Source organism: Colias eurytheme, chromosome 26 (genome assembly GCF_061535395.1).
Source record: "Colias eurytheme isolate Ceu_HAF_F1 chromosome 26, ilColEury1 Martin Lab GWU primary, whole genome shotgun sequence".
Taxonomy (NCBI): domain Eukaryota; kingdom Metazoa; phylum Arthropoda; class Insecta; order Lepidoptera; family Pieridae; genus Colias; species Colias eurytheme.
This window is the reverse complement of record NC_143005.1, coordinates 6,066,412-6,078,834: the sequence shown is the minus strand read 5'-3', so window position 1 is coordinate 6,078,834 and position 12,423 is coordinate 6,066,412. Positions and strand designations below refer to the sequence as shown.

The 12,423-nt window shown below is 34.0% G+C and overlaps 1 protein-coding gene across 2 annotated transcripts; it reads left to right on the top strand.

The window, feature by feature from the left end:
• Positions 1–431: 431 nt before the first annotated feature.
• LOC149897214 (uncharacterized) lies at positions 432–9,392 on the top strand. 2 transcript variants are annotated; one of them, XM_090116600.1, is made up of 7 exons: positions 432–589; positions 831–912; positions 1,152–1,271; positions 1,482–1,619; positions 2,292–2,409; positions 3,312–3,509; positions 7,474–9,390. In XM_090116600.1, the coding sequence occupies exons 2-7, from the start codon at positions 853–855 to the stop codon at positions 8,487–8,489; spliced, it is 1,650 nt and encodes a 549-aa protein (XP_089972726.1). In that variant the 5' UTR covers positions 432–589; positions 831–852; the 3' UTR covers positions 8,490–9,390. The 2 variants fall into 2 exon arrangements, with proteins under 2 accessions (XP_089972726.1, XP_089972727.1); XM_090116601.1 differs by lacking the exon at positions 432–589 and having other exon boundaries at positions 836–912; positions 7,474–9,392.
• The last annotated feature ends 3,031 nt before the right edge of the window (positions 9,393–12,423 follow it).

Here is a 12,423-nt window from a genome sequence, read left to right as displayed (position 1 = left end):
TTCTTATCTGGCAAGAAATTGTTAAGGTCAAAGTTCATTAGCAAAAGCGGCAAAAGCTGACCTTGTGTCATAGACAATAAAAACAAAATATATTATGTACATTTGGTTTCAAAAAAGTTTTATTTTTATAATCCCACGCAAATTGTACAACTTTTAATAATTATTATCAACTTTTGGCCTATGAATAATTTGTAATATTGTAATTATATGAGTCGTTAAAAAAAATCATTGTATCATTACAATTTTTACAAATTTAAAATAAAATGGCTTCCAAAAGCTTACATCGCTACATATTTTAATCATATTAACGAAGTATTAACGGTTCAAATGATATTATATAAAAATGTGTAAAAATCTAAGGTAAAAATCTTTAAACAATGCGCAATGGCAGAAATGGCAACACAACTAAAACAAGGAAACCAAAGACAAGGTGAAAGAAACCGAATGAAAGTTCGCTTTCCGCCACATGTCCGCCATATCTACTACATTTTCTTCTAATACTGACGTTCAATATTATTTCGTATTAGATAGAAGTGTTGTGTAATATTTTGTTGTTAATTTAATTAATTTTTAGTTTATAATAGTCACGGTGAGTTAAATTTAAAGTGTTAATATCCATTAAAAGCATTTTTAATTAAAAAATGTTTTAACCGCGGTGTCTTCGAGATTGTGTCAATGTTTAAAATTATTTTGTTATCTTATAATTCCCTAAAATCATACGACAAAATAAATCAAATAATAAGGAAATATTGTTTTGGATGTAGCGTATATGTGCAACTTATTTGACAACTCGTTTTACATTGTAACATACGGAATATATTTCTCTCCAGACCCTGGATACACGAAGTGAGGATGGAGTCGCCGAGAAAATTTAATGACTGTTATTTCTATTATTATTCTACTTGCACTAAGGTATGGTTAATTTTGTTTATAAACAGTAAAAGTTTTTATATAAATGGTGTTTTATCGTTTACATAACGTCATACCGACTGTGTACCGTGTAAAATAATTTAATCGTTCGTTTTATTTTCGTATTTAACGACCGCGATAAAACATGAAATTCATTAAATTTTTCCAAGAATTTTTTATAACATAGCTTTTGGTTGATTGTTAATTTTAATATAAATTCTGATAGAAGAATTATTTAACAGGGTGATAACTGTGTGTTTCGCCATGAGCCTTCGGCCCTTGGATGCGAAACTATGTGCACAGCTTGGCAGCAGGGCAAGTGTCTAGATAAACACTGTAAACTCCGTCACATGGAACTAAGGGTAAGTGATAGGCTTACATTTAGCTTTAAATTGTTGTGAAATGTTATTACAAGTTGAATTCTGGATTATAACAACTAATTGTGATACTCAATTCTTGTATTATTTTGTCTAGCTACAGCTTATTTATACATTTATGTACACTTTATTTTTTGTTTCAAATAAACAATTGTTGAATTTGAATTTATCTTTATAAATTGATTGGTATTACAGAAAAACCGTAAGCAAATCCCCTGTTACTGGGAGAACCAGCCAGGGGGCTGCCGCAAGAAGCACTGCCCATTTATGCACAAGAATCCAGATGCTCGCACTGATGGCATAGCTCCGAGCCAGCCAATACCTGTTGCTTCTGTATGTATTCTATTTTCTCTATGTTTCTTAAATCTATGATTATAATGTTGTTATGTTTGTTCTTAACCCATTAAGCCCCAAACGGCCAGATCCGGCCGCAACACAATAGATTTTCTATTGTGTCTGTGATTCCGGGGCCTGATGGATTAATCAGAAATGTTATCTTATAATATTGTTTCTTACTTAAATATTTAGTCACATCCAGATATTTGGCAAAAATATATTTATACAAAACGGCTATCTATAATGCCTAATATACAAAGAAAATAAATACAACTTTGTATAGACAACAAAAATTTTATAAAGAAGTTTTGTATTACAATAAAACTTAGTATAGATCAATCTCATCAAATTAATATTTTTTTAAACTATATAAAAAAGGTCAAAGAAACAAAATTACTTATGATACAACTTAATAATAAAAAAAAAGACGGGTTGCACTCCGGGAGTGCCGGCAGAAGTGAAAACTTGATTATTAACGTTCAGCATGTTTAATATTTTGGAATGGTATCCGTCTTACGCATGGAATATAAGGGCTAAAAAAAATCCGTCTTACGCTTTTTCGATCAGGCCACGTGTCCTGACGCGAGTTTAGGATTTTATACCCAACGCCGCTAAAGAAGTTTTCACTTCAACAATTATGTGAATATGTATTCCTGTACAATATTGCAGAGCCCCGCAACCAGCAGCATACCAGAAGCGAGTGCAGAGCAGGCCCTCACCGGTGTGCCGACACCCAATGTGCCCCCACCAGCCGCTGTTCCCTTGCTGTGGCAGCAACAGCGCCAAGGTATAGGTCTTATTTTTGATGTGAGAGTATGACCAATAAAAGAATAGAGGGTCATTTATAAACTACTAGCTTTCCACCCGCAGCTTCGCCCGCGCAGTCAAAGCAAAACCCGCATAGTTCCCGTTCCCGTGGGATTTCCGGGATTGCGTCATTTTCTATTGAGTAACAGACAGACAGACAGAGTTACTTTCGCATTTATAATATTAGTATGGATGTTTAATTATGTTTGACAATTTCTAATATTAACTTAGAGGGGTAGATAACATTTCTCAAACTCATTTTTCAGAATGTTTTTATCTATACACCAATTGACAATAGATTTACATATAAAAATACCATTAATTTCATCATAGATTAGATTAAAATTAACTTCTAATCAAGATCTAATTTTTTCCTCAATTTATTATACATTTAAAAATCTAAGAAATCAGTAATGCTTAGGACATATATTTTTCGTTTTGTAGCATCACTAATTTTTATTGCATTACTATAACATTTCCAGCTCAAAATCTAAATTTCAAGATAACAATAAATCTTCTGTTTTTCGCAATATTATCACTCAGCATCGCTAATAGACTATAATACGCCTATGCCTCCAATACTACTAATATACACTTTCCATATGATCACTCCTTCCTGACCGCTTCCTTGGTACAGTGGTTGACGCGTGAGCGTAGAACCGAGGGGTCCTGGGTTCGATTCCCGGTGGAGATGAAGAAAAAAAAAATTCTCGGTCTGGCAGGACACAGAAGGCTGATCGCCTACTTGTCCCTAAAGGAAATGGATCAGTGAAACAGATGTATGCATAATGCATAATATCTGCCCCTTACCCCACTAGGGGACACGGGACTTCACTATATGATCACTCCGGCAGTACTAACACACCACTTCCCGCATTCCAGTGGTGCTCGACTCGGCGATCCTCGGCGTGCTGCCCGCGTCCACGGAGCTCCTGGGCGGGCGGCGCGTGGTGGCCCACGCCCACACGCACGCCCACGCGCACCCGCACGCCCACGCGCACGCGCACGCCCACGCCCACGAGCCGTACGCCCCCCACGCGCCGCTGCCCGTCGACCCGCTCGTGGTCAACTTCGAGGAAGGTATGCGCCTGTATTGAACGCGCCGAACGCCCTTGGACCGTGGATATTGTGCGCTGTGTAAGCGGTACGTGAGCGGTTCCTTTGTTTAGTGGAGCTCCCTGTGTTGCTATGGTAACGGTAGATGATTGAGATGTAAACCGTTGATAATTAAATGTGCGAAAATAAAGATTGAAATGATTCAATCTATATTATTATGAGTCAAGAGGGAATTCCATGTTAACAAACAGCATAATACAGAGCTAGTCGAATTTTGTAATACTATGAAGTGTTGTAGAAATGAGGAACCGCTTACTTGAGAGAGTTGTCCAAGGGCGCAAATATACTATTTGAAGTGAAAAACTCATTTAGATACATTCTATTCAGACGGTTTTCAGTATAAATTATCTGTAGTAGTAATAAAATAAGACATTACATATTGTGTAAACGTATAAATATGTAGGAGTTTTCAGATATTATTTTTTCTGTAACTTGAAACTTTATCTGGCGGACATTTTAAATGTTTTGAGTGAATCGATAACTCCTCAATATTTATATGAGTGAGCGAATCAAAAATATATTGTTTGTTAAATTCGCTCACACCTAAATGACACTGCATAGTTTTTAATTGTGGCGGAAATGTGATATATTCTGTCTTTTATACATTTTGGTTTAACTTTAATCCATTATAATACCTGATGTGAAGAAAAATTGACACAAGTCGTAAAAATCTTCTGCATTAAAGATATTTGTAGATGAATTAGGGAATCATTTTATTTATGAAAAGGCACTATGTCAAAACTACAAAGAATATGTACTCCATAATATATTTGGCCGAGCTGAAGTTAGGCGCGAATCGATGTAGAAAGTAAAATATTCACTACAACGAAAAATATTCTCTATACCACAGTAATAAGAACTACCGATATAATGCAAGATAACACTAATGCCAACTATAAAACATATGAAACATCGACATTATTTTGTAAAAGTAATATGTAGGAAAGAACATTGCTGCATATAGACTATAATATATCTCGCTATAATATAGTCTATAATATAGTAGTAGTATTGTAGACTATAATATAGTCGCTACGCCAAAAAAAATTTTTACGTGAAAAAGAAGGAACTTCAGTTCGGTCAATTAGGTTTGGATATTACGGTATTTATACAAAAATAACGAGGAAAAATGGCAGTATGGAAACACTCTGTTACAGAAAATTTAAAGTATAGATAGGTGATGATTGAATTATTTGGAAAGCAATATGAGTATCAACTGTTTGGTTGTAATGCTAAATCCTGGATGATTTAGAAAAAAAATAGGGAAACTATACTAGTTTGTTTTTTATAAAGGTTGTTAGGCGAAAGTTAAATGAATTAGATTAGAAAGGAAAAGAGAGACGAAGTAGAAGTTTTAGTGTCAAAGGGCTTTGGATAATGTAATATATAACAGGCCATTTTTTAGCTCATCCTTAAGAAGGCAGAATTTGTCACTTGCCATTCATAAGCTGATGAATTCACGTATATTTAGAGATAATATTTATTTTCACACGTTATATTATTTTAGTTTCTTTAAATATATTTTTTTCATAGATTATAAAATAAGTGTGCAAAGTTTATTTCTTATATATTACATACATTAGTAAATGTATTCAAAGGATTTTTATTTTAGGGCAAATTTGATATTATATTAGGCGTTTATGCAGTGTGTCCTTCATGAATTTAAAAATGAAATTAATTGTTTTAAACTAAAATAAAATTTAAATTTTGAAATATGAACTAAAGATATTTAAATGTATTGAAAATAAAATTGTTGGGTTGTGGTCACTTCCATTTTTGGACACACTGTATCAAACTGCATATACAACAACTGAAGTTATGTCTAGAGAGAATAGTTGTATTATTTTTATGAAGCCAGAAGCGGCAGAGTTTTGTTTATTTCTTAGATTTTATTTTATAAATTTTCACTATATTTATAACCTATAGACTATTTTTAGCTCTCTGAGTCCGACCGTAAATGAAATTAGCTAGCGAGGTCGGTATTTTTGTATGTGCAATAATTTAGAGACGTATTCTCGTTCATATCTTAGCTAATTATATCTATTAGAAGAATATTGTAACTCGCTTTTTCATTTTTCTAGTTATAATGTAAACAAACACACTGACATTTCAAACATGTCTAATGGATTCGTTTGAAATGCGGTGCCCACTTAGACGTCGATGTAATCCTTGTCTAATCCAAGTACATAGATATAGGTTAACGATTTAAAAAATAAAAATATATATACACAATACTGTAACTCATTAATATTAGGTGAAATGAGAAAAAAAAAAGAAAAAAAAGTAATGCTTGATGCGTTTAATATTGTACGTCTAGAAAAATTAAGAGGTTCGCGTCTTCTTACATGATTTATATTTCGCACTGTGAGCGTTTAATATATGAGTAAAAAAAAAAATAAAAAAAAAGTAGTTAGGTAGGCGGATAGATGTCACAGCACTGCAACTAGACTGAGACGATGTGAATTGAACATTTTGTTTTGTAATACTGTGATTTCTATTGCGATTTTTAAAATTTTCGTGCTTAAGAAACGTATTACCGAGTTAGGTGACATAAAGTATATAATATTAGGTATTGAAGTATGACGGAGCATTCGCTTGGAGCATCCAACACCGGCACTGTAGTCTGAATAGCGGAATTGATTTCGTTCCATAATATGAGATGTTACATTGTTTTGCACTGACAGTAAAGTTCCTATTGTTACACTTCGAACACGGAATGCTTGTAATTAATGGGAAAATTCGTTAGGGTCCACGGTACGCCTAGTCATTATATTATTTATGTACGACGATTATTTAACAATATTTTAACATAAAAACATAGATTTTAATCGGTGGTGGGTATAGAGATAACGCGTGGGATTTTTTTACTTTTGTCTAATAAAAATAGGATTGAAATTGAAGCGACTGTGGCTTTAAAAGTTTGTTATTATTTGGCGGTTTCGGTAATTGAGTACAAAATGTCATCTTGGTAGGCAGCTCATTTATTCGGTTTCGTTTGTACCTGTTTAGTTTGTATGATTTACAGGTATATAGATATACTGTTTTTTTTTCTATTTATATATCGATACGTATAAGCGTTTTGTTCAATATAACAGAAATGGAATGGGAAGACTGCTTTTTATAATGGTTTATAATTTGGATAAAATTGCATAATATGTATATGTACGTAAATAGTCAAGTATTTATTGAGACTTATTTTAAAATTGTTTCGAAAGAAATTAAAAGAGACGGAAGACGTTTGTTTTATACATGTATCATAGTTTTTAAGGTTTTGTACCAAAAGGATAAATTCGCAAAGCAAAATGTATTACAGGTCAATATTTTAACTTTATTTATACATGTATGGAAGGAATGGCGGTTAGGTTGTATCGGTATAGGCGTGGGTGATCCAGGGATGGCCTGCTTCAGTTTACAGCGTCCTTTAGTTGTGTTATGAAGTTATGTATTGTTTAAATTTTTATGGCGCATTGAAGTGTCGTGGGCATGCGTGGAATCCCATAATGTCGTCTATACACGTAGTACAAGTCGATACGTAGAAGGTTTTCTGTTATGTTAATGTTCGGGGACGGAACGCCCCGAGTTTCTCGTTCACTTCTCGAGGAAACGTTGTTATTTTAATATTAGCATTACTATAAGAGTTTCAATAATTTTAGAGCGATGCGTATCGAGCACTTCGATTTATACTAATTTAACCGGTAACGAGAATGTACTCTGGCTTTGTTTTAACGAAATTGTGTTAATTTATCGACGAGCAAATAAATACGTTTCGTATTATGATTTTTGTAATTATTTTTGACCGTCCACCCCCGAGTCAGTTTCAGATGCTTGCGAGGAACACACCAAGTTTTCGTGGTCGTATCAAAATTAATTACGAAAATCATGTACGAGTTGAGAGCGGGCCTTAACGATCACTTGGTGTGTTCCGCAGAGTCGGACAACGAGAGCGCGCCTTCCACTACTCCGACCAAGGGCGAAGTCTTCGACGATCCCTCGCGGATAGCTCGCTCCAAGTCCCAGGAACTGCTGCTGCTGGAAAAGATACAAGCCGAAGCTGCCGCCTTCTACAACTACGACTCCCTCCCACCGGCCGAACCTCCCAAAGAACGAAAAATAGTCCGCACCAACCTCACTAACAAATACGATAAACTAACCCTCGACGAGATCGCAGGTAAGACACCGGCCACGGAACGAAGGAACTCGCTAGACTTCAAAGTTCTATCTCTTGATGAAATCAGGGCCAGAAAGAAAGTGTCCGAAACGATAATTCACACTACGCCTATAACGCTAAATTTAAGTAGGAAGAGAAAATTGTCCACACAAGAGACGATAACGACGTCGGGCAATAAAATTATTAAAGTAGTTAGGAGCAATTCGATAGTTTATAAGAAGGTAGATAAGAATGCGCCCGCGCAACCGAGTCAAACTAAATCGGATGGTAAAAAGACAGATGAAGTTAATAGTAGAAAGAGAACGTTATCAGAACAGAGTGATGTGTATGAAATGCAAGAAGATGAGCTAGTCGATAATTGTTACGAGTTTAAAAGAATAAAAATCGGGGAACATACATCCAAACCTCGACTCATCAGAAGTCGTAGCACAAACAAATCAATCAGTGAAAGTAAAGACGACGACTATTGTAGAACAGATCAAGATTCAGATACAGATGTACAATTCGTTAGCGTGGAGTTAACAGAAAAGTGTTTTGATGATAAGAATTCTGACAGTGATATTATAGAAGTGGAAACTACAAGAATGGGCGAGCCGGTAGATATAGTAGACCTGTGTGATGAACAGGAAGACAATGAGATTACAATCGCCGATTTAGACCTAGATCTAGTTAAGAATGTTCCAGACGTTGTCGCCAGTTGTCGCAATGTATTAACTAAACCTGATGATGATAAAGATATTTTAAGCGATATAGATGCTATCCTGGAGGATTTATGATCGTAGATTAATTCATAGGGCTTAACACAATATAGGTTGTAAAACGTGATTTATACTAGTTCAAACTGTAAATTATTTCAATTATCTACGCCTTATTATATATTAGTAGCGATTTGGTAACAATTTGTTTTACCAAAAGACATGTTATTAGTGGTACTACGTTACGTAGAATTTTTTTTTAGTTTAGTGTTTCTAAACTATTAAACATTTTGATATTATTGAATGGACGACATCGTTTTGAAAAAGCTGTGCGATATTCGTATAAGAGCGTGATTAGTATTTATTATTATTTTTCGTATAAGCACATTTATAAGGTAGGTAGATTAATTTGTTCTTAAAAATTAAACTTGTGTTTTCTATACTTTGATGGTTATTTTCTAAATAATCTAAAATGTAACTTGCAATAAATTACTTGTAGAACATTTGATCTCATGTTAATTATCTCTTTTCCATAGAAGTTATATTTTTCTATTTCCTTTTCCTTAATTCAGTGAAACTTTGTATATAAATTCATAGAAAATGTATGTAGTGGTACATTTTTAGCTATGGAAGAGGCAGGGTTGGTACCTGGTCCCGGATTTCGGAGATGGCCATACTGGTGGTCTGAAGAACTTACAATGTTACGTGAAAAACGTATAAGAAAAAGACGAGTATATACAAGGCTGCGTAGACGCAAACGTCGTGATGAAGAACTAGAAAAACAAAGTTACCTGGAATACCGCGCGGCAGAAATGGAGTATAAAATAGCTAGAGAAAAAATTAAGGCTGAAAAGGATTTGGCTTTAGGAATTAGTGAGAGCCAGCAACAGGTTTCATCCATTCGTTGAAAATTTGGGACAAAAACTGGCCTAAGTATTGGAGATTTTGGTTCCAAAAAGAATTGAGATTTTTTTATTGCGGAAAGACGCCCATAGATGGCAGTGTATATTAAAACAAGCAAGCTATATTTTGTCAATCACTGCCAGAATTTTATAAGTAACTAGTATTGTTTGACTCAATATTTGTTAGGCTTAACTTGCGTCTACACTTTGCTATCTTATGAAAACATGTTGAATATTGTAATGTTAAAATTTTTTTCTATAGTTCATAACTCAGGAATCTGTTTATCTGTCTCTTCCACATGTAAAAGTACCATGTCAGCCTTACAATGTGTTTGTACAAGTTTATGTTATGCATAATTTATTTGTTTTCGTTGTGTATTTATGTTATCTGTCTGTTATCTAAAAAACTTGTATTATCTGTAATTACTTTTCAAAAAATTAAAATCAATATAAAACTGAAAATTTTTGAGCTTTAATTAACGTTATGGTTAATAAAAAATATTACATGATTCGTTTCTTTTATTTTATTTAACCCTCAATTCTTCTCTAATCTTGAATCATTAATGTTTCGAAAGACATACGAATATGAGATTACACCAGTTTGTGTAGTATTTTGGTTTCAAACATTGAGTGTGTTTTTAAATTTGAAAAAATCGATTTTTCCTAAATTCTGTACATAGACCAAAATAGTAATTTTTACCATGTTTGTCTGGCTGTTTGTTCCGGCTATTTTCGGGAACGGCTCGACCGATTTTTACGGGACTTTCACTGACAGATGGCTGTTATAAGGAGTAACTAAGGATATTTTTGATATTCCTTCATCGAGATAGAATGTACTACGTACTAGAGAGGCGATCGCTACTACACTCTCTTTAACACGAGCTAGAGGTAAGAATCACAAGTCTCTTTAGTCTGTGTCGGACTGTGCCCCCCGCTTGCCGCGTCAACACGTGTTATTGCTCTGTTCAAAATGCCTTCGTGTTTGCTTAGATATTGTTTTAACAGTTCCCATAATACAAACAAAGCCCGAGGAGTGACTTTTCACCAGTAAGTTTCCTTATTATGAGTAAGTCATGCATTTTACTAATATTGTTATCATTTTGCGAAAAATCACCACGCGTTCTGCGTTTCGCGCCATTTTTCATAGACTAACAGCACAGACGTGACACTATCGATGAGTCTGTTAAAAAAATGTAACTGGATTTTTTTAACTATGTATATACAATATCTACTAGGAAAGATTACCGTGGTGTAGTACCTAAATATTTATACTTTTACCCGACTACGCAAAGTAAAACGGTAGGTTATATTAAGTAATATTTATTTATTTACCTATTTTTATTTATTAAAAAAAGCCTAATCAATAGTTGTTCCAATAGGATTTATAAATTATTATGCACAACAATTACAAATAAACACAACATTCACAGAAACTAATACAGTAAAAGTTCCTTAATCGCGCTTCCTTTATTCGTGTTTTCACTATTCGCGGATTAAAAAAATGCGACCCAATTTCTATATTCACGACTAAAAATTTTTTTTATTCGCGGATTTAATAAGTACATACATAATAATAAAATTATTCCAATAGGTATCTTACCCAATATCCTTGTCAAATGGACTAATAAGAAAGTAAAATAGATCTTATAACAAGTTTGCCTAAAGTACATAATATTATGTTCTTAAATGATATCGCCGAGGCCTTTGACACAAGCCGCCTTTGTCGCAAGCCACCTCTGCAGCGATTGATGTTTTTGAGAATGTAAATAAACAGAATGGAAGCAACCTTATAACTCAATAAATAAAGTATATTTTTAAATGTAGTTCCGTTTATAGTAAAGTTACAAAAATTGTGATCGAGTAAGGGGGCGTCCATAAATTACGTGAGGTGTTTTTTAAAATTTTCTGCACCTCCCTCCCCCCCTGGTGAGATGTCGTGAGAATTTATTCAACCCCTCCCCCATCCTCGAATCTCGCGTGAGATTTTTCAAAATGTGAGTTTCTTATACGTAAACGCCATCAACATTGAATCATCGTATCCATTTAAATTACATCATGAAGCAAAAACTGATAAAACTATTGATTACTACACAAAACGACAAAAGCTTAATAAATTGATATTATTTAAAGGAAATTAAAAAACATAGTTTAATATAAAATCCTCGTTTTATTAATTCCCTAGTATCAGTACCACCAGATAGTACCGAGTAAACAGATTGCACAATGTGTCGCATCTGCACGCATTGCTTAATCTTTGAACTTGAAGCCACGCCTCGCTCGTTCCACACGTACCCCACCACATCGGCCGCGCGCAATGTTTTTGTTTGGAATAACCCCTCTAGTAATATATCTCGATGTATTCCTTCAAGATTATGATTAAAAGGAAACACTCATTCACGCGCGCGGGTGAAACCGCGGGGCGCAGCTAGTCACAAATAAGTTAATTTATACGTAGTTCAAAGGAGTGGGGGTAAAATAATACACAACATATCCTCCAAAAATGTAATATAATATAATGCAATTAATAAAACGTTTTATCGACATCACACAATTATTCACAATGTTAAGTACCTATCAAGTTTACATTTATATTAATAAATTCGAAATTAATTACCTAAATAATTGATTTTTGTACACTAATTGTCTTATTTTAATGGACTTTGAGTTCTACGGTTGTGAGAAGTAGTTACTGTTGTGCTTAGTAACCCAAAGGTTTTGTACCTAGGCTATATCGTCCTATGTTTATAATATAACGATGCATTATAAATCATTAAAATATACATTCTAAAGTAAATTATTTCGGAGTGAATTTACTATGAGTCACATTTTAAATACTTTTTGAGACGACAGTCAATCAAGGATCGAACCCAAGACATGCATCTTATTTTTACGCTACATAGGTACATTGCTATGATTTTGTAAATTCAAGCAGCTGATAAACACAGGACGATATTGCAATCTAATTTCTCTACTCATTGAAAAGAAATACATAGAAAAATCTGATGACAAATGAAAGGATGTAAATGATCACATATTAGTTCAAACGTTTACCATTCAATAAAGTCTTAATATTTACAAGTTATCTAAGAAGCCCTGTTGATTAACAAAATTAC

Excerpts from the sequence above, each read along its gene's own strand:
- LOC149897214 (XM_090116601.1), top strand. The coding sequence starts at position 853 with ATGGAGTCGCCGAGAAAATTTAATGACTGTTATTTCTATTATTATTCT. Across the intron at positions 1,620-2,291 it reads AGCCAATACCTGTTGCTTCT|AGCCCCGCAACCAGCAGCAT; the intron begins GTATGTATTCTA and ends ACAATATTGCAG. Across the intron at positions 2,410-3,311 it reads GTGGCAGCAACAGCGCCAAG|TGGTGCTCGACTCGGCGATC; the intron begins GTATAGGTCTTA and ends CCCGCATTCCAG.